Here is a 27,107-nt window from a genome sequence, read left to right on the forward strand (position 1 = left end):
CATTATGCATAAACCTTTTGTGTGTCTCAGTGTTAATTATCAGGAATGATCATGAAACAAGTTGTCAAATTACTGTTTGTTCTTGTATATAGTTCTAAGAATTGATGAAATGGTCAAAAAACTTGACTATTACAAATAATGTGTTCTTGTTGGTTCAATCTCATCACTTCTCTTTTAACCTTGAGAATATGAGCATAAGGAGGAATTAAAGAGTTGTATTTTATTAGTAACAGTCATATAGGGTTGCTTATCTTCTGTGACTGTATGGGTCAAGAAAAAAATATCAAAAAAAAAAAACACATCAACAACAAAGTCTTTTCCTTTGTAGTGCTCAGAAAATCCTAACAAGTTTACACTTTGCCCATTCAAATTACACATAGAAGTAACTATTTGACCTTTCTTAATGTCCCTTCTCTAGTTAATCAAAAGACAAAAACATATAGTCAATAAATAATTAGTAACAACTTCCTAGACTATTTTCTACTGTTATCTAGTAACTTCCATTAAAACAAAATAAATCCACATCCTTCCTACCATTCTTGTACTTTACTAAAATGCCCTTTTGTATATCACTGCAGCAAACTACTGTTCTGCTATTAGAAATAATAAAAAATAGGTAAAAAAATCATAACTGAAAACACCAACATCTTGGAACTGAATTTCTTAAATAAATAACATAAATAACTTGGGTAATTTATGAGAACACTATGTCACACTCCAGCTATGTTTGCAACAGATCTAAGGATCTGTTCTATGAAATGAGTTCTTGTAAAACTGTTACCATTTGTTTTCTTTCTGGGAAAAAAAAAAAAAAAAAAAAAAAAAAAAAAAAAAAAAAAAACTATTATTGAATTTGAAGAAAAGCAAAAATTTTTATTTTGCTTTTTTTTTTTTTTTTAACTCAGAATTGTTGAAAACAGTAGAAGTAGGTTTAGCAATAATGCAGAAAAAAAGTCTTTCAGTATGGGTATAGGATATCTGCAATATCTGTCAATTCGCAGACAGCATGCATCCCTGTTGATGAGAAAAGCAGAGAACTTTCCGGGGAGAATGTATTACTAGCAAATAGTGAAAACTAAGTCAGAGAAGAAAAATAAGTCTGAAGAAAAGTGCAAAAGGAAAACATCAACATGCTGGATACTGGAATACAGAAACAGTAAATTTCTGTCAACTTGTGGAATGTTGTGTGTGGAGAGCAAATCCCACCAGTGCCCCAGAGAGAAAAGGCACGGTGGTAACCTCCCATCCCCCAGAGGACAGGGCAATTTCTTTGTGGACATAGTCTCAGCAGTCACAGTAGCCTTATTTCAGAGCTTGGTAATGACTAAGACTGTCCCTGAGCTTCCTACCAGCTGGCTGATCTAAGATCGCTCGGTCAGTGCACCATTTGAGGTGGTAGTGCCTGTTCTGTGCAGGGGGATGAATCATTACATCCTCATGATTTAGTTACCACATCTCCTGGAGGTTAAGTTCTGAAACAATTCAGTACAAAAGCAACCACAAGCAGACATTCCCCTGCAGAGTTTGCCAGCTTTAATGTCCACCCCTTCCTCAGTAGGTGGCTCCAGGATAAACCATACCCCTTGGAAATAATGCTTTGCTGATGAGGCTGATAAACTGGGAAGAAAAAAAATCTCAATTTCTTTCTTTCTTTTATTCTGGCCCTACTCTTCCTTATGGTCACCTTCTTAAAAGTTTAAAATGGATTTTTGTTTCACAGTGTGATAGGAGATTTTGTCTAGGGAGAATTAAAACTGAAAAATGAACATTTCTGTGAGCAGAAGGCTGATTTCTTACAGATTAGTATCTCATGGCAGAATTCCCTACTGCCTAATGGACATGTAAATCCTAATTTAAGCTTTTTAAGCAGCTGAAGCATTCCTCACAGGTGCTCTCTTAGTTTCTCTAGAGTCTAACAAGACCAAATTCTTGTCTTACCCTTTCTTGGCAGGAGAAATGTATGGAGCAGCTGCAGAAAGCAGCATTGTGGCATTATAAGACAGTCTTTCTGATCCCTCTACATGTTTTTTTGACACTTTGCAACTTCTGTCTTGATAGTTACAATTGATCAGTGCATTCAGAATTATAAACAATGAGGTTCTGAGATAATATAGCCTTGATTTCTCTTACAGGAACAAGATAAAAGGCAATATGCATCTCTAAATTTCACCAAAAGCTTAATCAGTACCAGATTTGAAGCTCTAAAAAAAGCCCTACTTGTTATTTGTTTCATTTTTAATTAAATTTCACAAGCCATTGCAATTTCAGGCCCCAGATGGGATTCAAGGTCTATGAGCAAAAATACTGCAATGAGAACATCAGAAATTAAACTGAAATCGGGAAACTACTGGGAGGCTTTTGGAAGACCGAGTTTTCAGCCTAATATTTTTAAGTGGAAATCATCTTATGTATAGTTCAGATAAACAATATGTCTTTGGTGTGTGAATTAAAGAAATAGTAATTTTCTAATAGTCACTGAACAAGTGTATGAAGATCCTCTAGCACACCTGAGGAGGGAACAAAAATAATACATAGCAAAAGTTCTCAAAATAATATTTGACTCTAGCACCTCTTAAGAGGAGGAAATTCAGCACAAGCTAAAGATTTTTCATGTAGAGAGTCCACACTTCACTAAGTAAGGCAAATAAATTCCAAATTCACTAGCCAAAATCAAAGATAAATATAGGATAATAATTAATTTTCCTATCTAAATGGAGTGTCACAGGTACCACCCAAGCACAAAACTTAAAAGACACTTTATAAAAATAAATTGAAATGAAGTATTAGCCTTTTAGAAAAGGGCAAATAGGACTAATAATTTTTAATATGGCAGCTCTGTAATTCTTGGGAAAACAAACTTGGGGGATACAAGCTTTGTTTCTTCTTGATATAAATTCTCTTATAGTAAAATTGGAGTCCAAAATCAGTGTTGCTACCTCATGGTAATACAACTAAACAACAAATTTTATCACACCAAGAGCTGCTTTGAGAACTTAGTTTACGGCTGTGTTCATATTTTCAAACATTCACTTTGCTTTGCCTAAAAAGTTATTCACATACTGTTGTTAGGATCAAGAAACAGGAAGGAACTTACCTCATATACCAGGTTGCAAAAACTACCATCAGTCATCTTCTTTTGAACTACTACTACTAGAAATAATAAAACTTTTATGATTAATCTTGCTGGGAACCCTTTGACGTGTAGTTTGGGAACAACACTGCTGTCATTTCCATGGTAAAACTAGTCATTAATATATATATATATATATATATAGTCACTGTACTGAAGTATTTTAAATGCTCTGTTGGCACCAGCTATTCTTTCTCTCCCACCTGCTGTATGCAGATATGAATGGCAAAGTTGCTGGCGAATGGGGCCAGCAGAGCCAAACCCACAGGGAGCCCCACTGCTGCATACAGCACTGGGGAAGAGGAGTGCTGTATTTGCCGGATGGGAACGTTAGCTTCTCAAGATAAACTGGGTGGCATTTCCATTTCCAGTCCCCCATCACCGCCAGCCCCCCTTTCCAGGAAAAAAAACTCTTTTCAAAACAAATATTTTCTTGAGTGTAAGAAGTTACTGTTTACAATTGCATTATTTTGCTCTTGTGGAATCTGAGGCATCTGAAGTAATTTGATGATCAACTTTGCCTCATGGAGAATCTCTATAATGAGCTATACCTGAGAGATATCAACAACCAGTGTATCAATTCTGCATCCAGCCTCGCATCTCAACTCTTTATCTTTTATGATAGCAGCCTTCATAGAAAGATAAATGCAAAAACCATTAGGTAGTTATTTTGGCCATATTAACTTTTTTTGGTGCCTAGCTCCTGTCACGGCCTTTGCTTTGTTTGTATGGAGCTACAAACACAGCAGATGTTTGTAGAATCATAGAATAGAATCATAGAATCATTAAGGTTGGAAAAGACCTTCAAGATCGTCTGGTCCAACCATCACCCTACCACCAAAATCACCCACTAAACCATGTCCCTAAGCACCAGGTCCAACCTTTCCGTGAACACCCCCAGGGGCGATGATGCCATCACTTCCCTGGGCAACCCATTCCAATGCCTGACTGCTCTTTCTGTTCCTCTAAAAACCAGTCTAGGAGACCTTACAGATCTAGCTAGTTTTCAGCACCTTCATCACTTATGCATAGGGTATGGTCCAGGCTACAGGACAACTCTCAGTCCCTAGTTCCCACACCTCAGTCCTGGGGCACTCCAAATGCATCGTTCTTTGTATGCCACACAGTGTTTTAGATCCAATATTGCCAGGTCATTTTTTAAAGCTTTGCAGGACATAACATTTTAAAACTTTCCTCTTTCAACGTTTGAAAAAGACATAACCCATGGGATTCACAGTGTTATAACCCCACATTTTTGAAAAAGATTAAGAGGTTGCACTTCATGGCCTGAAAACATACAACATGATGGTATTCACACTGCGATGTGGAATGGAATCCCAGAGGAACCTGTTTTGTAGCTGTGAACACTATCCTGAATATATCTATTTGAGAAATAAATGGATCCTCAAAGGTTTCCTCTTGAAAAGGGTGAGTCATTTAAATACCTTGTAGGATTTGGACTAGGGTGATTACACACACCTAGAAGCTCTACCTTTATTCCTGCAAAGCTGATAACTGAAATTTCAAGATGGTATCTGTAGTCTCTAAAGATTTTTTTTATTTTTATTTTTTTACATTCTAAGCTCGATCTGTTTGACTTCAAATGGCAATACTAGTTATAAATTATTCATGTTTCATAGCTATTTCTTCTGAGGCATGATCTTCAAACTAAACATTCTCTTCATCCCTATTCTCTTCAGGCCTGTTGCATGCAGATCTGTGGCCTTACTCTTGCACTTGGTATTAAGTGTAATTTTAGATCATCTTACCATTTCCCTTTTTTCATAGTTTGTCTCTATCTCTAACACCAACTTTTTTAAACTCTACACTTATTTACTATTTTAACCATAACCTAGTTCCTTCTGCTTCAGTGCCTTCATTTCTTTTTCTCTGATTTTAAAATACTTTTTTTTTTTTTTTTTTCCTCCTGATAGCTGGAGAGATTCTGAGTTTGACAGGTTTTCTTTTTTTGTTTTTTTTTTTTTCCTCCAAAGATTTTGCTTTCTACTTAATGCCAATAATTTCCCCCTAAAAAGCTCAATAAGTTAAAAATACACCCAAACACATTTTCCATATCCTTTCTTAGCACATAAATAACTGTCCTGTTAGAGCTAGTTGTTTCTATTCCATGTCCCCACCAATCACACCTTGGACTAATTTGCAACACCTCCTTTTGTCAGTGTATGTTTCTGCTGTGACATTAGCTGTGATTGTGAACAAGATTAATTTCCACATTGCTGAAGGTTTGCACCTGGTTTCTGTGAGACAAAACACTCCAGAAACTAGAAACAATTTGTAATCTGCTCGCAGAGCAGGCATTGTGCTCAGGCAAATTGATAGCAGGAGAATGACAATGCTTCTGTTTACCTCTCAAACATTAGTCCCCAGTCGCATTTCCTAGAGGATTGTCTCAAATTGGAACACAAATGCATTTGTGATATTTTTACTTAAGAAATGTTCTAAGTAGTTATAAAAAATGCAATTCAGAATGTCTTATTTTAATAGTTATGTAACTCTGAAGTAACAAATAGCCAAATTACTTGGAGTAATCTCTTGCAGCAATATAATGGATTTATATACTTAAGAATATGAAATAAAACATCTCAAATTCTTCCACATTTCTCACTGGAAAAAATGGTTTTCAGGGGTAAACGGTTTACTTGGATGCTATAAGTGATGCTATAAGGAAGTTAAGATGTTTACAAAAAGTTGACAATAAAAAAGTTACTCTCAAAAAACAAGTAAACCTAAATAACCTAACAAGTAAACCTAAATAAAGATCCATATTCTTCTCATAAAAACCATTGTGAATCTGAGTAGGATTTTAAGAAATCAAGGATATAACAGAAATAAACAATATTTTCTAATTTGTCATGAACAGAACTTAATAAGTCTACAGTTCTAAATCCAAGTAGTCACCAAATATTTTGAGACAGTTGCATACCTTCCTGAAACATGTACATTAGGGGGAGTAACCTGCCCCAGTATAGCACATTTGCATATAAGGATGCACAAAATTACAGCTCGTGGGAGAGAACCTACTTGTGTGAGACAGCACGTACTCAGAAAGTAGATAGGCAACAGGTCTATATTCCCTGAGACAGAGTGCGCTATTATTCCCATTTTCCCATTCCCAGACCATGCAAGATAAAGAAGAATGTATTGATTTTCTGAGCAATGTATATCTCTGTAGTAGACAAAGGAAGCGTATTTTTCATGATTCCTATGCTTCAGCTTAGGTAATTGATTTCTTTCAAGTCTCACCTGTTCTCTCAGTCAGAAGGTGCTCTCTAAACAATCCAAAGTGTTTACTTTGTTATGAAGTCTTATGAGCCATATTCTGGATGGGAGCTTTGAAGCAAGCTGAAATACATATATGCAGATATGCCTATATTGGCATATATTATATATTCTCTTCAGAATGACCACTCTCAGAGTATAGACTAACCATTGGCCAATTTTAAATTCTAATTTTATTTGTACAAGTTAAATGCAACCAAACTCAATTTACTTGTAAGAGTTAAATGTAACTTAGCTTCCTTGGAGGGAGAAAGCAAAATACACTTTTGTGCGACTTTAAAAAAGACTCAAAAATAATCTATATGGAACCTATCACTACCATCATTGGAGGAGTGACTCAAAACTGAAGTAGCTCTGTAGGTTGTACACATAGCTGGGAAGCTTCCTTGTACTGGACAGTCTAAGAAACGTGTTTCTTACAGTCACCTCTTTCTGAGGGTCATTCTACCAGTGTCCACGTCTTAAAAATATAGTCATTCTTTTCACAGACAATAACGTGGCACTGGAAAGAAACACAAAAGAAAAATTACCTAGCCCACAAACAAGTAGTACCAATACTGGGAACCCTGACAGCAATCACATTTGGCTGCAGACTGAGAAAGATGTCATGCAGCATAAGCAGTAAGAGCTCAAAGTTTGCTTTCCTGGAATGCAAATAGACCATACACTACTGCATATGGGCAGTAAGAGCAATATTATACCATACCACACCATTATTATAATTCTTAAAACATTAATGAGTTGATTTCACAACTAGCTACCAAAAACCCACAAACTCATTCTCACTTCTTCCGTTCCCCTTACATACACAGGCATGCCCAGGATAAACTGGACAAACCTTTGAACAGGGGGAGTTTGGGCTAACTTTCTGCTGATGACCAGTCTGCATAAAGCATACTGTTCATACTGTGGATAATGCTAAAAAGCCTATGCTGGGATTGACAATTTACTTTTCTGTTTTTGTTTGTTTTGTTTTGGTTTGGTTTGGTTTGTTTGTTTTGTTTTGTCTTTGTTTTGTTTTTATATAACAAGGAAACAGATTCAGCTACTTCTTGTTAATGCAAATGAATACTAAGATATGCACTGGAATTCCTACACACTCATACTAGAAAATCTTCAACAATAAGTTAGCATTAGAACACAGTATAACAAGGTCTGTGAACATCCTCTCTTCCTGCCTTTATTGGAATATGAGGGTAAATAATAGTTACTGAGGAATTTAATATGCCAACAAGTAGAAGTGGAAGCTGATGGAGAGGACTCCATGCAGAACGTTGCAAGTTTTTCAACATTGAATCTCTAAGATAAAACCACATTTTTGTAAGCAATATAGTTATCTTTTTGCTATATACATATATATATTATGTCAATATTCAACAGAGGAAAAAAAAAATAGAAGTTTAAAGTGAGAAATTCTAATACAAAATTTTATTTACTTAAATTTTAATTAACCTCCAAATGTATGATTTGGTTACCATTCACCTATAGGAGTACTGTGTAAGAATCAGAAATATCAGGAAGTTCAGAATTACCATAGTCATTGCAGATGTCACATTATTTAGTGGTTACTCAGACCTTGAATATGGGCAAGACAAGGTTCAGGGATTGAGTCCTAGATGACAATGCAATAATTTAACTATCATGCATCATCTTTAATATTCTTATTTCTTGCAAGAACTAGTATATGAGGGTCTATATTCTTTTCCAAAATTCTGTTACATGAATTTTCATTATCATCTGTAGATGCTACCTTGCTTTCATGTTGTACAAATACCTTTTTTAAAACATTTCAACTTGATCTTTTTGGCAGCTCTGAAATGAACATGGCAAAACTGAGAAGTTTTATTTTTTCTTTCTATCATAAGAAAAAAAAAATGGGGAAATGAAGAAAGTATCAGACCTATCCTAATAATATTAATTGACTGGCTTGTATTTTTAATGCCAGAATTTCTGATTTTATTTCATTTTGTGTCTTTGCATGACCCTATGCATACTGATACCTTTATTGTCACCAGAAAGACAATAACAATATGTATATATATATATATTAATAATTTATTGGGGGTATAAAAGCACAGAAAAATTATCATATAATAGGCATAAATAGACAAAAAATATAAATCATATATTATGCAATGACATCAAATAATATTTTTTCTCCCTCAGCCACTCCCATTAAATATTTTCACTTAAGTTCAGAGCAGAATCTGTCAGATGTTGAAGTACATAGTGCACAAATGTTCCAAAACCTCCTTGACAGGAAAGATGAGCTGGGAGAAGATAAATAGTTGTCCTACAGCCCTACAGCTGTTCATGGAAAGACTTGAGACTAGACCTAAAATATCTTGCCTACTGCTTCAGTGTCCTAACCAATAATCCACCCTGCTTCCTTGAGATATTTTTGGGCTATGTTGTCTTTCAATGAGACAATTTATTTTCTAATATGTATCGGTGTTGGCTTCTTGTGCTCAAGGTCTTCTTTTATTACTGAGCTACCCTAGCTCTCTGAAGCCCCTGACATTTGGTAGCTGATCACACTGAGCTCTGAAGAAAGTTGCTTTTGATCTGGGCTACTTATGCTCCTTGATGTTGTGCCTTGCGGTATCTCACACCCGGGTGAGTTTTAGTCTTTTCTTGGTTACGTAGAGTTGTTTCCTGGGGGGTTAAAACTAAATATGTGCTGCTGGAACCTTCTAAAATATTTAAAGAAAGCCAAAAATAAATTAAATTAAGATCCTAAAATAAATATAGTGTTGAAAGTTGAGCAGTAAAACATGTTGTTTTCCTCCCAGCATCCCTTGGGCTCTTTGTTTATCGTACTGTCTTTCTAGTGATCTGCCTGTGCATTCAGTGGAAGCAGGACGCTGGTGTTCAAGTGGGACTTTCTTTTATAAATATTTCTTTTGCTGCGGGGGGGTTAAGACAGAACGAATCTGTGAAAACCATAGCTTCCCTGCTAAACTTTGCCTTCATGCAGTCATGCCTTTTCTCCTCTGGAGAGGAAGTAGAAGAAAACATCAAGTTTTATTGCAGCCTCAGGTTATGTAATACTGTCTCTTGGTTCTGAAAATAACTGGAAACATTAAGACCAAAGATTAAATGTACAGTATCCTCAAATTCCTTTTCTATTCTCTCAGAAAAAAAGGCCTTCAGAGGAATTCCAGGATGGCCTTTGCCCCATAAGACAATTTGGAAAGATGTAAAAGCAAATCCAAGCAGCATTGTTATATGAGCTGCATTAGTCCTGTGCAGTCACTTCAGCAACCAGGACATGCACAAAGTTTGTGAAATACTGATAATTTCAGGGAGTTTGCTAACTCATCTGTAAGTCTGTTATTTAGACTAGACATAATAAATATTTTTTCTTCTTCTATTGTGGAGTTCATTGAATGTATCTACTTATACCTAATTTTCAACCACTTCTGAAAGACTTTCAGGAAGTCTGCAGTAGGCACATAAGTGGCATGATGTCACATGGGTCTTCCTGTTGAAATTGGAGTGGTTCTGTCCATAGATTCATCCTTTGACCACAACAGAGCTCCAAAGTCTAACGTCAGCTGAGCAGAGACGTCACTATGACAGGAATTAGCTCAGCTAAGATCTGACTCCCTTTGGAATCTCTCTGTCTCTCTTAACTGACCATTCACTTCTAGCTTTGTTCTCACAGGTACTTAATGTTAGCAATTGTTAAAGCCTAAATAATCTAGGCATCAAAGCTCCATTTTCTTGAACTTCATTCCTACTTTTTTTTTTTTTTTTTTTAACATCTGACATGATTCTTATTATCACTGGAGTTTCCCACACTCCATTTTCACACAAATCCTTCACACAGTTGTCTAGAAAGTCCCAATATAGACCCATGGCAGAGTATAGACATTGTGCATTATCACCAATGTTAAAAAACAACAACAACAAAAAAGCATCCTGTACTTTTTTCCTTGATAAAAACTGCTGAAACTTTTAACATAAAATGTACATAGCTTTGACAATTCTTATTTCAAGCAGTTTCATAATCCTGATAGTGTGACTGATCTGAAGTACCAGGTCTATTGTGTACTTCATGCATAGAAGAATGGAAACAAACTAGCTATCTCCTGTATTTAAGAGCAGAAAGGATCAGATACTTCCAGAAAATGGGTATACCATCTCGATACCTTGAAATAAATGGAATATGATAAAACATATTTCTTATTTGCTCATATCACATGATCTCCCTGCATCTCAAAAAACAAACAAACAAACAAACAAAAAACCTTATTATAAGACTGATAATAACTCAAATATTCCAAATTAATCAAATCTTTGCTTTAAACCCATGTGGAGCCCTAAGCTATAGGTCTAATTTATTATTATTGGTTTTGTTTTTTGAAGGGGACAGCCTTTACTTGGTTGTTCAGAAAACAACCAGACATCCAAAAGATCCAAGGACACAGGATGCCAGCACAGAACAGCATCCCAACTGGTTGTGGTACCTGGAAATTCTCGCTCTTTGCTTTTTCATTTTCCCTGAGATTTCTGTGAGCCTTACATTTCCTCATCTATCTGATCCTGTTTTGTACCACAATAAATCAAATAGGTTGATGGGATGCTGATCCAAATGGGATGCTGGGATGATGCTTCCTAGGGAAGAAGGGAGCAGGAAAAGGAGCAGAAAGTTCTTTAATTTGCAGATTATTTACGCACTGGAGCATAATGTCTCCTTCACAGCAGCTGCAATCTATTACATCATGCTGCTGCCACATCTAAACACTAATCCTGCACACTAAAAATCTTCCTGTGTTTGATAATGTCAGTGTAGTAGTTTAGCTGTCTTCAAAGACAAACAAAAAGGATCGTTTTTTTGTAATTACCTCAACAAGGAAAAAAAATAAAAATAGGCTTAGTTCATTTTTCTTTCAGATTTGAACTATTCACAGAGAGAGCCTTAGAAACATATACATTTAAGTTTACCTTCAGTCCCTCAAGACATTTCCACATATTGATATTTTTCAGCTATAAAAATATCTTAGGGTGAGGCTTATCTCTGTGAATTCGAAGGGAAGGTAGGAACAACAATAAAAGATTTTAATTACTGTCTAGCATCATTACATTCTTTCCTCCTATAATTAGAAACTAATGAGAAGTAGAACACATTCTGTCAAATAAACTGAGAAAACAGCACTTCAAGTGGAATGAGTGGCCAAGGACCAAAAAAAAGTCAGAACTATTGGGCAGAAAGTCATGTCATACATAAAGAAATTTCATTTGCTTTGATAGCTATAATGATTCATTTCATTTTACAGGAGTTTCATCAGCTGGGGTTGCCATTTCGCACAAATGCAAACTAATTTCAGCTCCCTTTCCCCCTGGTCCTAAAGGAAATCAAGGTGTTTGATGTCAGATGTATTCACAGACATAAAAGTTACTCTTTAAAAACAGAGAAAAAAAGTAGATCTCCTGCCCTTCATCCTACTGTTCAACGTAGTTAGGATCTATCTTTTGGAATATAAATTGAAAACCAGGCTTGCAGCTATCTGAATCCCACAGATAATCTTATATAAATGGACTACAGTACAAGCTTTGTGAAAGTCTTAATGTTGTTTTACCCCATTACATAATCAAGCTATAATCGTAGCTTAGAAATGGATACTTAGAATTGGGATGGAAGTCACTTAGTACAGCTGCCGTGTTGGATCAGTGATGACCACGAATTGCCTTGTCCTTTACATAACACCCAGGCAGAGCAAGCGCCAGCAGTCAGGTAGAGAATGAGACTGCTTCTGAGTTCTTCAAGACTACTGCAAGCAAATAGATACAATGCCATGACAGATTTTCTTTCTTTTTTTCTTTGCCCCAAAGGCTAAATATTCACAGTATTTTATTTCACATCATGATTTCCTATGACACAATACTGGCATTTCACTATTAAACCTCAGAGGGAAAGAGAATGTTTTGAAAAGAGACTTAATTATTTTCTGAAGCGTATGCACTTATGCAGTCCAAAAATGAGTCAATGAAAGGACAAAAACTGAATTAAAGTAACAATGAAAAAGGTACCTGGCAATGGATGAGATAATGAGAAGGTGTTATGGTTAGGTATCTAGGGTACAGTATCTGATTGTGCCTTTTCCCCAGAGTCTCTTCTTTCTGGCTGTGGACACCGATAAAACTTATAAATATCAGCTTACAGTCAGCACTGTGATTAAATTTGTCTTATCTTAATGAAAATTCACTTATGTGACACTGTGATCAAAGACTTTGACCAAATGATTTTACTATGACATATGTAAAAACATACCACAAGGAGAAGCTAATGTCAGCATTTCCTCATGTGAGAAATGACCAATTTTAGAAGCTCTATTTCATTAGTACTGAACTAGGCAGACCTAAGAACATCCTGATCCAGTGGAAAGAAAAAAAAACATCAAAATGTGTCATTTTAGATGTTATACAAGAGAGTCATTTGTGTAGGTTAAATCTGAATATTAGATAGAAATTTCATAGAAAATTATGTATTCAGAAAGGAATATTATGTTTTCCTTATATCACAGTAACAGTGCAAGATGTATAATTGAACTGCAGTTTCAGGCTGACTTGCTACCTTCAACCAAAACAAAAATGCCAGAAAGTATTCCAAACACAGGCTCTGTCGAGGCAAGAAAAGAGATGAGGACAAAAGCCAAGTGAAGATGCATCAGAACGCGTACACCAATCTTAAACTATTTACATGATTTTTCATCCAAGATTAGAGCTCTACTGTACAGCCCACAGTCTGTCATGGGTTTGAATATTGATCTTTCAAATACAATATGAGTGACCTTCCCTTGTGTTTTTTTTGTTGTTGTTGTTGTTGTTGTTGTTTGTTTTTTGTTTTTTGTTTTTTCCTGAGATTGATCTTACCTAGAATGCTGCTGGCAACCAGTTTATAACTACAGCTCCTAGCTTAAAGGAGGTATATATAGAACTGTTACTTTTAAAATGGTATTTCCATGTATCATGACTATAAACAAGAAAACATGTATTTTCCATTAAACTATGTTTTATCTGTTCTTTCTTAAACAAACAAAACCAAACAAAAACAGTGTTAGCTGTTAGCTCCACCAAACAGAAAATGAGACCTTTGACCATGTTAACAGAGAGAGAGAGAGAGAACAGTGATGTTTCTATTAGTTATTTATGAGCAAAACAAAATAAATTCTGCTGCCATGGTTGTTCTTCATTAACAATTTATGCAGTTTAAACTCATTATGTGTAGCACAAAGGTGATATTACTTAGCTAATATTTCTATCATACAAGAATTAGTTATATTCTTGTAAATGCTCCTGTATTAATATAGCCATAGAATTCAGGCCATTCGAGTGGCCACATAAATCAATAAGAGGAATAATCAGAAAATTTTAAGATTCAGTTTTCCACTGGCAGACTTACAATCGTTGCTCATTTCCATTCTGAGGTGACAGTGCCCTCCTGTGGCACGATTTTTTTTGTTTGCATTTTTCCTATATACAGTCCATCCAGAAAGATGAACTAAAAAGGGTTTTCCATATATAACAAGTCATGTATTTATGTACTTGTTTATATAAGTTAACTGAGAAAAGGTTCCATTTCTATCTATATTTTCATATGGTTTCCCAAACAATTTTTTTTTACAGGTTCTTGCTCTTTTCTATTTGGTTTCTATTTAAATTAAGAAAAAAAAAAAAAAATGGAATCTGGACAGCTGGTATAAGTCTGGGTCTGTATGCACCATGTGGCTGCTATTGGCTGCACAAACAAAATTGTGCCTGTTACTTACTACATAAACAGTGACTTATGTTAAGTCCCAGTTGCCAGTGATCAGACCTTAAAGAACAAATTATGGTCTATATGAAAAATTATGAGAGATTTTGGCTCATAATACCACTGCTTTTTCTGTCCTTATATATATATATATGTTTATATATATATATATGTTTATATATATATATATATAAACAAACAAACAAAAAAAAAACGGTTTCAAAATGCACCTGGAAGAGGAAGAGTTCAAATTTTTAAGAGACATTATACTTGGTAGCATTTTTTCTGCCAGTTACTGATTCATCATCAATATTCTGGTATAGAATTTGTTTTCTCCACAGATTTTTACATTTCAAGCAAGGATGAAACGTGTTAAATTACAAGTATTATTAGAATTACTAAAACACAGCTATATTTTCATAAAATTATATGCAGGCAAAAATATTCAATGTAGTCAAATACTCCAGGAAACTCATTTTCAGACCCTGGGATAGAATACCTCCAGTTTTTGTGGGAGAAGAGCTCTTCCACTGCAGATTCAGCATCAAAAGACGTTTAGATGTAGAGCTTAGGGATATGGTTTAGTGGAGGGCTGTTAGCGTTAGGTTGGAGGTTGGACTCGATGACCTTGAGGTCTCTTCCAACCTAGAAATTCTGTGATTCTGTGATTCTGTGATATGAGGCAAGGACCTCATGCTCTATATGCTTTCAGCACTCAGAGAATTTCTGGAGATTTCACGTATTGGACTGTCTAAAGGAACAAATAAGGTTTGAGAAGGAAAGAGACACTTCATTGTGTGAGCATGCATCTGTTTTTGTTGTGCTCTTCAAGGTAGCATGTAGCCTGGTATGAAACAGAGGTAGCATGGGGCTAGACAAAACTAAGTGTTATAACTTCTCAAAGAACTTCCTATGTCTGTGAACACATTTGTTGTTTTCCAAACTGTTAACTTAGCCATGAAGCATTTTCACAGAAATGCCAACATATAAAAAGCCCAGCCCTTTGCCTAATTGAATTTCTCTGTTACAAACTCCTGTTAAACTATGTTTAACAGAAATGAAACATTCAATTTTTTCTGAAGCTTTTCTGCATTTTTTTTTTATATAATATAAAACTAGTGGTGTTTTAAACAAGAGAAAACAGAATCTTATAATAGTAAGCGTGAGATGATCTGGGCTGTAAGTGTTGCTACCTGAACTATAATTAAGGCACCAATTTCCTGGGATATTAGAAAGCTGTTCTCTTCTCTACCATTTGTACTAGCTTCCAAATCACTTGTGAGCACAAATTAGAGAGTTGTTTCCCCAGTACCTCACACTTTGCACAGTCACTTAAACAGGCATAAGGAGAGTACTAATAGGTATAATTTCCCATTTGCTTTGCACAGGTATAAGCAATTCCACAACCAGGATGCAGTGAAGGATCACACCCACTGTGCTGATTAAATCAGCCAAGTGCAGCGTACACCCCCCCCAGCTACGCTTCCTGGCACGACTAATCCCTTCTATTGAACCTTTGGGACTTAGGCCAGGACATATGCACAGATGGTTCCTCAAATCATGAATTCACTTCCCCTAATGTCTAACAGAGCCTGAATCAAGTATTCAAATTACTGTATCGCACAAGTATATGGAAGAGCTTAAAGTTCTCAGACTGATTTGAGACTGCATAAATTAGAAATAAATTAGAATGGCACAAGGCCCTTTGAAATACAACCTTTTGTAAGGGCTTACTAATGTTGTAATCACCGGATACTGATGTTATGCATCTCCCTTTCAAACCATATTCTGCTCTAGATATGATTTAAGGTCCATGCACTTTCTCTACATGTAACAAGGATTATTGCCAAGAGAAACCTTCAGCTTCCCATTCAGACCAGCAGCATGAGGAGGCTGTGCCTCAAGTCAGAATCCTGCCCTGCATCTCCTGATCTGAACATAATTAGCAGGAATATGGATTTAGTAGAAAATATGATGAGTATTTATACATGCATATAAGTATGATCCGAATAGCATCTTCCCAAGGAACTGCATTCTGGTTTAAAAATTCTGAAGAAATTGCTCAACTGATTATCATACCTTCAGACTATGTCTATCTATATATATATACTCACACAGATGAACAGAGGATATATGCATATTCATGTACAGAGTAGGGGGACTATGTCTAAATATATGAAGGATGACTTGTTATGCTCTTCAACATAAGATTATTTTTTTCAAGGGCAATAGAGTATTTCTCAAAAAAAAAAAAAAAAAAAAAAAAAGACCTATAAAATGATGCCTATACATCATGAAATGGGCAGGATGATAAGATCTCTAGTGAAAGGCTAAATCTAAATCCAAAATTTTTTAATTATGGTGCCAAACATTAAGTACTTGAGTACTTGATTATCTTGGTTATGCTGTGTTACCAAGATACAGTCAGGTTGCATTATCAGTCATTTCTAGAGAAGTCCAAAAATTTATCAGTCCTCCAAACAGCAATCTGGCAGTCTGAGAACCTCCCTTGCTGTAGAAAAAAAAAAAAAAAAAAAAAAAAAAAAAGTGCATAAACAAGAGCTACAGCTCAGGGAAAGAGGATGAAGTAATAAAGAAAAAAATATATCAACTTACCAAATAAGGGCTAGTGGCAAATACTGTGCTAAGTATCAACTCTGGTCATTTTTGACTAAAATTGAGTCTTAGCTTGACAGCTTCATGTAGGCACCACACCAGGAGTGAAAATGACCTCAGGCACAGAGACAACCTGAAAATAACAACAAGCATTTAAACTGGTCTGAGGTGAAGAGCAGAGAAGACCATGAATAAAGTCAGAAAAGAACAAAGGTGGATAAAAACAGGGCCGGGGCAAGATTCCATTGTAAGAGATAATGGTTTTATCTCATGACAAGTGGGATTAAAGCAATGTACTGCCAAGTCCATATTCCACAAAGGACTCAATACACTTTACTGTGTGTTTTATGACAACAGGTATTAGGTGATAAACTGCATGTCTTTGGTCTTGAATTAATTTGTGTGCTTCTATAGTGTTAAATATTTTATTATTGCCAGAATGATTGTCTTATTCAAAACCGTGTAGCATCTAGAAGGCCTGCTGTTACACCATTACGTCACCTGCATAAACTAGGCAACACCTAGCACCATGATTCTCTGGAGCATCCCACCACTTACTCCTGTATTCCTTATTGCTTTGTTTACAATTAGTTTAATATTAGTTAAAGGCTAGAAGAGATATTCAGTACATTAAAGAATTATTGCATTGCCTCATCATGGCATTTCCTGTCACATGCTCATTATTGAGAAAAATCATCAGCACATCCAACTTCCCAAAATCCTAACCAAGCAAGGTAAGGAGTAAATAAAATTCCTCTGTGGTATTAACTTTATTCCTTTCTTTAGTAAGATTCTCTAAAATATCAGAATTTACTCCACAACACAATGTTTGCAGCTCCAGCAGGCTTTCAGATTAGAAAGCAAGATTTAATTTAAAAGAATTTACATATCTTTAAATGCTTCTTCAGACTGGTCACCTCCACGCTGCCTGGCAAGTTATACTGGACACTGAGGTTCTGAGTTCCTTTGATTTTACTTCTCCATTCATAGACATATTAAAGCCTATTAGAGTACTTACGATCTCTTTTCATTCCTTGAGTTTTCAGTAAAATGTTCCAGATTCTACAAGGTATAAGAAATAAGGTCTGTAAGAATAATTCTGTAGGCTTTCTCTGCAATTTCCAGGAGCTGATAAAAACATTTCCTGTGGATATCACTCTGAAGTGGTTTGATGATTTTTATTTTATTTATTTTTTTTATTTTTTTTTGTGGTGGTGGGTACTTATTGTTGTTACTTTTATATTTGCATCCATTAGGAAACAAAGACCTTCCATAAAAGTAACTGCAATGACATTAGTGAGAGATAAACAAAATCTAGAACAATTGCATTACTTTTAACTTTTGGAACATATTAATAGAGATATACTATTTCTAAACATAATTGGTTAAGAAGTCCAGTGTTTAAAAACAAAACAAACAAAAAATAAAAATAAAAAAGCAGTGGGAATTGTGTTCATTTATATGAAAAACACTTCCACCTGGACTGTCTCCAATTTGTGTAGCAAATGTCAGGATACTGCTGTTGCTCTGTGTAAACAGATCATCCTCACAGAATCACAGAATATTAGGGATTGGAAGCATGTCATTGACCTAATAGAGAATTCAAAGTAATGTCTCACTGCTGCTGAATGGACCAAGGCCTTTACAAGTTAGTTAATATTTTAAAGTTCTTGTTATATTTTGAAAAAAAATATATATTTTTTAAATAATGTATAAAAAGTTGTAAAATATAACTGTGATAACTTAACTATGCAAAAACACTACTTTTATTAAGGGAAAAATGCAAAAAAAAAGTCTCCATGGAGCCAAGATAATCTGCATAAGGTTTTCTAGAGAAAACACGGTAAAACAGTGTTTGTGAAAATGGTCTATAAAATGGAAGGACTGAAGCTACTCTGTCTCTCTGTATACATGTGCGTATTTGTGTGTTATTCGCAGCAGCATTTGACTGGAGTTGCATACAGTGTTACTGAACATGGAGGCTCTACATAAGCCTTGGCAGAACACCCTGGTCTATGTCAGCTGCTTTTATCTGCTGAATTTTTCAGCACAGGTTTCAGCTGAGTTTTGGATGTGGCTCTAACATGAAGCTTTGGCTTCTGTAATAGATCCTGATATTTTCTATTCTTTTGAGCAAAAGATCCTACAAGAGTGGTAAAATCAACAAAAAGACCTGTCCAAGTACAAGACAAAAAAATTTGGACAAAATATAGGAAAGAAGTAGTTAGCTAGGATCCAATGTATCTGCTCAGCTACTCCACAAGATGGTCTATAGAATTTACAACTTGAGTAAAAGAAGTAAAAGCAGAGAGAAAGCAGCCAAATTTTATTTCAATGCTGATCTTATCTTTTGTAACTTTTTACATTCTCATATGTATTTGGGTTTATATTTCACATTTTTCTTCTGGTACTTCTTTGTCTCATTAATGTAATATAACAACACTGCACATGAAAACAGCCTTTTCTTTGAAACTTTGCTTTGAAGTAATACAACTACTGCTTTAAGTTCTCTCTACCATAAGATACCTGGAAGAAATAATACCATACAAATTTGAAATACCAATTATTAAAATTGCATATATGAAGGTGAATGAATAAAATTTAATTCCCCAAATTGATGAAATATTCACTTTCTATGAAATTAACAGATGATCTACAGAGATGAAGAATGAGTCTGGCTTCGGTTTTATGGCTGAAGTTTATTGTACATGAAGGACAAACACAAGATTATCTGTGAATTAAGGGGATAATCAGGCAACACCTAATTGTTAAAGCTGGTTTCTTATATTCAACCAGACTGCCTTGTAAATCACACATACACCATTTTCTTGTTTAAATTTCTGATTTTCTTATAATAATGACAAATTATAAACCAGTTAATCCCTGGGACAGGGACATTCACTCTGGGGAAAAAAAAAAAAAAAGCACGAGCTTAAAAAACAATCTCTGAAGTTTCTTATGTGACTAGATTTAAAGGGATTATTCTGGGGAAATAAAAATTTTAATTATGCCTGAAAACAGAAAACTCACTGTTAAGTAATGGTACTGATCTAAGCAGAATACACATTACCCACAGAGTCTCTTTGATATCTGTGGAAAATTATCTTATTCTGGATTTGCAAATCCTATTCTGTTTCAGTTCAAGACTTCTCTCTGGACTGTTTTTCACAGAATTGCAATGAAGTTTTTTTGCAGCCTGGGGTTTTGCAATTCTTTTGCAATCAAGATTTCCCAGGAGTGCTGTAATCTGAAGAAAAGATGAGATCTAAGAGTTGTTTTTTGTTGTTGTTGTTGTTGTTGTTGTTGTTGTTTTTGCTTGTTTGTTTTTTAGTTTAGAAGAAATACATCAAAACCCTGAATCATTGCTTTATTCCTGAATCCAGATGTAACTTATTTAATAGTTTTACAGGGAAAAAGAAACTGAGAATAGAATCACAAAACTATTGAATGTTTGAATGCAAATTATGTTGTATGCACTCCAGAGTAATACATAGCCTAGTCTTTTTTTGGGTACATTTTGGGTAAACATGGGTTCCAATCCTCTTAGAGGAGATAATACAAAAGAAGATCTGCAGGCAAATTGAGAATTAATTACTGAGACAACCTTGCCCTGAAAAATAGTTGAGACTTGAATAATTTAGAAAGTACATCTGAAAGCATGCATTATTTGAGAGCAGAGCTGAGAGTATGCTAACAGGGACAGGGTGGTGACTGGAGGTGTGCCAGACCACCATCAGTCAGTCAGTTGCTGCAAGAGGACTATGCAGGCATCTCCACGTTATGACGAGTGACATGGTAAGGAAGAAGCCTGCTGTGCTATGTACGCAAGGAAGATTACCTTTGCAATCTGACATTGAAGTTACATGTATGACTTACATAACTTCAGACATAGAATAGGAAAGTCCTACGTACCACCTAGAAATTCTATGACCTGTTTTTAAACATATTGTCCTATCTCAATATGTTTTTATTTTACAGGAGACTATGTAGTCATGTCTGTTTACTTTAACCTGAGTAGGAGAATGGGTTATTTCACTATTCAGACCTACATTCCCTGCACGCTTATTGTTGTGCTGTCCTGGGTCTCTTTCTGGATTAACAAGGATGCAGTTCCAGCCAGAACATCACTGGGTGAGTTGTTTTACCTTCCTGCTTTTGTTCAAGCATTATGATGTTCAGTTAACACCTCTATAGAGGTTTCTAAATATAAGAGAAAAGAAATTTTTTCACAAGTTCTCATCATTTAGAAAGATGTAATAATTTCCAAGGAACAGCAACTTAAAGCATATTTCTCTCTCTTCCATTTTACTATGGCAGACTAGGAGTATTGTGGATTGCCTCTAATAAAAGCTTTTGCCCCTTTTCTGATAACAGTAGTATTTTATAAATGCCAAAACACTTCTGGATTAGGCACAACAATGCATTAGTTTTATTTGTTCTACTTCTATATGATAGTGGTCAGCAATACAAACAAAATAAATGCCAAGAATGAAACAATCTCTCTGTGTGACAGTTAAAAGAAGGAGTGTAATACCTTCAGGGACCAAAAGTCAAATCTAGCCTTCAGACCACAAAATCTACTGAATTTGGTGGTATCTAAAATCCTATGCATGTAAATGTGACGTGCAATTAATCCAAATTAGCAATTTCTACACAGTTAGCATGCTTTTGCACAAATAAACTAAGAGATACCAAATTCACTTGCTTGTACAAATCAGTTGGATCTGTAAGAATTAATAACGTGGAAACCTGATTGTGGAGGCAGGTAGAAACACTCAATTTTTTACTTCTCAAATTAAAGCCACACAAATAAAAAACATTTTAGTTTTTCATTTTGCAGTTATATTTCTTCATAAAAATGCAGCAAAGAGCACTGGATTACAAAATAAAGGACAGCATTTTGCTTAAGAGCTCCCTTGAAAGAATATTCCTTGAGGAGTAGAGAAGCAGTGGGCCCCATAACAAAATGTTTTAAATGTTTTATTGCCTTTTCACACTAAAACAAGGTCATAAAATCAGGTTTTAAAAAAGTAGATAATTAATAAATGCATTCAGCTCTTTTTGTTTGTTTGTTTAGATGCACAATACAGATTGGCCACTGTTAGGAACTAGTCTATCCATACCTCTGAGGGGGTGAAGTCAGTGGTTATGAAATTTGCCCTAAAAAAATGTGATGGATTTTAAATGTTCTGATGTATTTTTAATGTTCTTCACATGGCAGTACAGGGAATAATGTTCTGAAAGGAGAAAGGAAGGTGAGGCATGTCATAGTAGCTCTCAGTTATAGACTACAATTGCTTACAAAGGCCAGAAGAAACACTCTGGCACTGCGAGAAATCTGACCTCACAGCATGGCCCCCACAAAGAGCCCTGAGAGACTCTCCCATCCAGCTTTATTTACAAACCACTTAAATAACCAGCAGCAAAGAATGTGTGTGGGAATTTGGGGCTAGCATCTTTTGCATACATTTAGAATGCATTTGAATGAGGAGAAAGGAAAGAGTCTTCTTTCTTTATGTGGCACACATGGAGATATATACACAACCTCTCCTAAATTTTTATCTTCATTAGAAGCTTTCTTAAGAATTTTCATGAATTTCTCTCTCGTATAATGTCTGTAAATGTGTTTCTTACTGGCGCTGTTACCATTACCCATATCAATTCAATAAATGAAACTTAACCTAACAGCGTGGAAAGTTTTAGATGGGCCTTGAGAATACAATGAAGAATGAACTGAAGCAATAGACCTATTTCTATTCTCTGCTATGACTTCTCACTCTGATAGAAGTTCTCGTCTCCCTGTTTAAGTAGACAAGTACACAAACCCTAAAACTCAATTTCTCAGTTAAAAATAAACTAAGGATGCCTAAAACCTAAACTACATAAATAAATAAATGAAATTCTTAAAACCAGAATCCCTCTAATGAACATATTTTGCAGGGCAACACTCTCAGTAACTATGCAAAAATGATTTGCACTCCCTGTTAATCCTTGAAGCTTTCACTTGTATCCGCATTTCACTGCTTGGGATGTGCTGTTTGACATTTTTGCTGTATGTCAGAACTCCAGGCATCCTTCAGAAACAGTCAGAGACAACTGGCAAAGTTGTTTTGTTACAGGAAGTAATAACATTTCTGTTGTTTTTTGTCTATTTACCAGGCATTACTACTGTCCTGACAATGACCACCTTAAGTACAATTGCTCGTAAATCTCTTCCAAAAGTATCCTATGTGACAGCAATGGATCTTTTTGTATCAGTCTGCTTTATTTTTGTTTTCTCTGCACTGGTGGAATATGGAACTTTGCACTACTTCGTCAGCAACAGAAAGCCAAGCAAGGATAAAGACAAAAAGAAGAAAAATCCAGTATGTATCTTTTTACCAGCAAGGTATAATATTCAACTAGGTTTACATCCCTCCTCAAACCTGTACTTTCATTTGAGAGTTCTCTATTACATATATACCATTCTTTTGTACTACTAGGAATAAAAACATTCACCTTGATAACGAAAAGCTTATGTGGATGCCAGAGAAACTAATTTCTTAGAATAAGGGCCCTTTTAGCCAAATTGTTCTGCAAATCACAACTACCACCAAAACCCTTATTCATGTTATAGAAAGAGCTCTTGCTGTGACCTTTATGCAAGAACTGTCAGTTTCTCTATTTTAGCTTTAGTAATATTCTCTGCCATTAACTTATGTCTGTATTATTGATGTGATTCTGTTTTTATTAGTATCAGGACCACATTTAATCCTTTATATTCAACCTATGGACTGTGCTTTTTTTCTAATTCCCCCTTAAGTATCTGTTTCCTTTTAATTGTTTCCTTATCTTCTTTTTCTTGTATTTTCTCCCTTCATCTATTTCTCTCTCTTTGAAGGTGATTTGGCAACAGTTTGCAATGTTACTTATATTTTCTTTTTGTTGTTGTTTTTGATTATTATTGTGTAGCATGCACCCATATAATAGCCACGGTGAAAAAAAAATCCTGGAAATGCCCTCAGTAGAGGTCTGGTATCTTTCCCAGATAGGTAGAAATATGTGCTTGTCTTGGCCAGGACAAACTTCAACCCATTGCAAAAGGCAAGAAAAGTGTGTTGTCTAGAACCTGTGAGGTGAAAAGAATTAGCGTAAAATACTAGATGGAAAAAAGTAACCCAATCTTCTTCAAAAAAGCCAAATATGCCTCTGTAAAACGACACAATAGTTTTATATTAATTAAGAATATTTTCAAATCCATTTCAGACATCTAGGAAAAAAATTGCTCTGCTAAAATCTTCAAGGACTTCTTAAGATATTCTCTCTTAGTTCTAATATATAGCAAATATAAACAAATACAACAAAATGTATTAAAGTCCCTTTTATTAAACATTATTTTTATAATTTCACCATTAGAAGCTTTTTGAGAAAGTCACCAAAAAAAAAAAAAGAATAGCAGATGTACACTGTAGTGAGTAAACATCCAGCAAAGCATCCATAATGGAAGAATTTTCACCTTACTTTCAATTTGGATTTCATCATAGGCTCTCTTTTGGTCAAAAGAAATAAACACTTCTGGAGGGTGACACATTCTGGCCTGACTCAGGTTCTTTGTGTGCACCTATGTTTTCCATATGCAAAAGAGCAAAGATTAACTCAAAATGAGTTGAGTTAGAGATTGTTCTTTACATTACTTATCGGTGACCATCCAGGGACAAACAGAAATATAACAGATGCCCAAATCCTAAATCCAGAGTCTAGAAATCTTAAGAGTACAGTCTTCAGCACCCAGGTAAAGAGATTTTTTTCTAAAACTTGCATTCATAAATTGTGATCAGTTTCCTCTTTTAAAACAGTCCAACATAAAAGAATGAAATCTACCGGGAATATGAAAAGATCAAATGAAGTTTGATGTTCTGTCTTTGGCCCAGATGTAGCTACAAGCCAGTTACAAGACAAAAATATGTGGTTTTATATCATAGATACCTGTTGAAATGGCTATTACCCCAACCTTTCTATAAATTTAGTTCTTTTTGACTATGTTTTAGAAACATATTTTTAATTTATATTATTTTTTTCTCTTTCTTTCTTTTCTTTCTTTCTTTAATTTAAAACAAAATCCTCTGATTCTCTTTTCTGTCTACAAAATGAAAGCTTCTTCGGATGTTTTCCTTCAAGGTATAAAGTTTTTTGGAATGGAAATTCACTGCATGCAACTGCTGAATTTAACTATTATAGCTTACATGAGAGTGCTATTGTTTGTTTGTTTGTTTTTAATTAGACATCCATTCTACCCAAGGCAACTTCCTAATTAAGTAGAATGATTACGTATTTCTAAATAATATGTAGAGTTGATTCAGCAGCCCAAATACTGATTCACTATAGTTTTGAACTTACCCTAAGTTCAAGAGTGACCAACATTATTGGATCGCATGAATTAAGAGAGTTTAATGTGTTGAAAACATTTCTGCTTGTCTCTTACTCAATTGCCCATGGGATCCAATGCCACCAGCTACACCAGAAGCCTGCACTACACCCTTTTAGAACTCAGCTCTGATCATTCTGTTTAAACTTTGCTATTTAGCTTCAAATTATAAAACCAAATCTGGTCTGATATTGACCTGAACAAAATTCATTGTCATCATCAAATGCTGTTTCTTAAGAAAATAAATAAATAAATAAATAATTTTTTAAAAGTCAGAGTTTTGAAAGGGTTTAAGATGCATATGTTTATTAATGTTGTCACTGGATCAACACATTCTCAGCAAATAAGCAAATATATCTATGTTCTACATCTAAATCTTATCTTCATTCAGAAATGCAGAGATTTTCTCAAAAAAAAACAAAAACACAAAACAAAACAAAACAAAACAAAAAAACACAACCCAACATATCAAATGAAAACCAAGAAATTTACATACTCATGGAATCAAATTATTGTAATTTTACCCTAGTATCTATCACCAAGAAATTATAAGACTTTTCATACTAATGTTCACCAACTGCTTAATCATACTTTAAATGTTTAATTTGCTCAATTCATTCCAAATATATGTATATGTATACTTACCACACAATATCTGGAACACACTGAATCTTCTAGTTGGTGAACATTAGTAGATGGTGAACTGCATGTATTCAAACTGTTGTAGAGTCTTTTCAAGATTCTCCTAACCTTATTCAAAAGACTCACTTTTTGCCTTTTTTTTTTCCATATATATATTTGCCCATGTCTAAACATGAACCATCCCTATATTAAAAATAATCCTGCATTTCCAATTGATTATTTCAGTGCTGTCCACATGCAACACCCAAATTGCCTTCATGTACCAAGCAACTATGTAAAGTCTAAAACAAAATCCATTCAAAATACCATCAATTACGTTCCTGAATGTTTACTTCAACCTCTATTGAGTACTTCAGCATTAAAGTTAATCGTCCACAACTGTTAACTTGATATTGATTTGTGCTGCTTTCCTGTAAAATTAAAGTGTATGACACAACTGATTTTAACAAGTTCAAGGTAATATTACCATTAGAACTTCTTAGCAATTTGCCATGTATCCCACACAGAACCATCATTCACATGTTGCCCATTAGTCTGTCTCCCTGTTGGTCTGGTGATAATAACAGAGTGTCTCCCTCCTGCCATCTTTTTCTTTTTTGCCACTTCACCTTAGGCACCTACAATTGACATCCGACCTCGATCAGCTACTATTCAAATGAACAATGCTACACACCTCCAAGAAAGGGATGAAGAATATGGGTATGAGTGTCTTGATGGCAAGGACTGTGCTAGTTTTTTTTGCTGCTTTGAGGATTGTCGAACAGGAGCATGGAGGCATGGAAGAATACATATCCGCATTGCCAAAATGGACTCCTATGCCCGCATCTTCTTCCCAACTGCCTTCTGTTTGTTTAACCTGGTGTATTGGGTATCATATCTTTACCTTTAAATGCAAAAGGAAATCAGTGATATGAGCCTTACTCACTGAATTTCTTAGAGAGATGGTTTCCTAAGTCCACTTGAAGTATTTATGATGCGCTTTATAGTGGTCTGAATTCTTTAGTGCCATTACCCAGTAAATACCAGTCATATCATTTGTCCAAAAATTACCATCAGGTTGTTGTGAATTAAATGTCTGTTCAACATGTTGAAATAATTTGAAATAAAAATCTTATAAATAGGTAATATACAGCTATACCTGATGGAATAGAGAAACAGAGCAGAAAGGGCAAGGGGAGCATGGCAACATCACTTAAGTTGGCACTGCCATTTCAAACAGAAGCGACAGAGAGAATTCCCAGGTAAAGTACTGTACA

At 35.1% G+C, this 27,107-nt stretch overlaps 1 protein-coding gene across 4 annotated transcripts in view; it reads left to right on the top strand.

Moving 5' to 3' along the window:
- GABRG2 (gamma-aminobutyric acid type A receptor subunit gamma2) overlaps positions 1-26,740 on the top strand; it is a gene marked incomplete at both ends in the record, with an annotated part of 77,889 nt that extends 51,149 nt beyond the window's left edge. Inside the window, 4 exons of one of the 4 annotated variants that reach the window (XM_084295199.1) lie at positions 20,784-20,936; positions 22,965-23,170; positions 24,939-24,962; positions 26,465-26,740. In XM_084295199.1, coding sequence (XP_084151325.1) covers positions 20,784-20,936; positions 22,965-23,170; positions 24,939-24,962; positions 26,465-26,740 — 659 coding nt within the window. The remainder of the gene's footprint in view (positions 1-20,783; positions 20,937-22,964; positions 23,171-24,938; positions 24,963-26,464) is intronic. The other 3 variants (XM_084295201.1, XM_084295202.1, XM_084295200.1) reach the window with 3 other exon arrangements.
- Positions 26,741-27,107: the final 367 nt, after the last annotated feature.

This window comes from Netta rufina (assembly GCF_964035555.1).
Source record: "Netta rufina genome assembly, chromosome: 14".
In the NCBI taxonomy this organism is placed as follows: domain Eukaryota; kingdom Metazoa; phylum Chordata; class Aves; order Anseriformes; family Anatidae; genus Netta; species Netta rufina.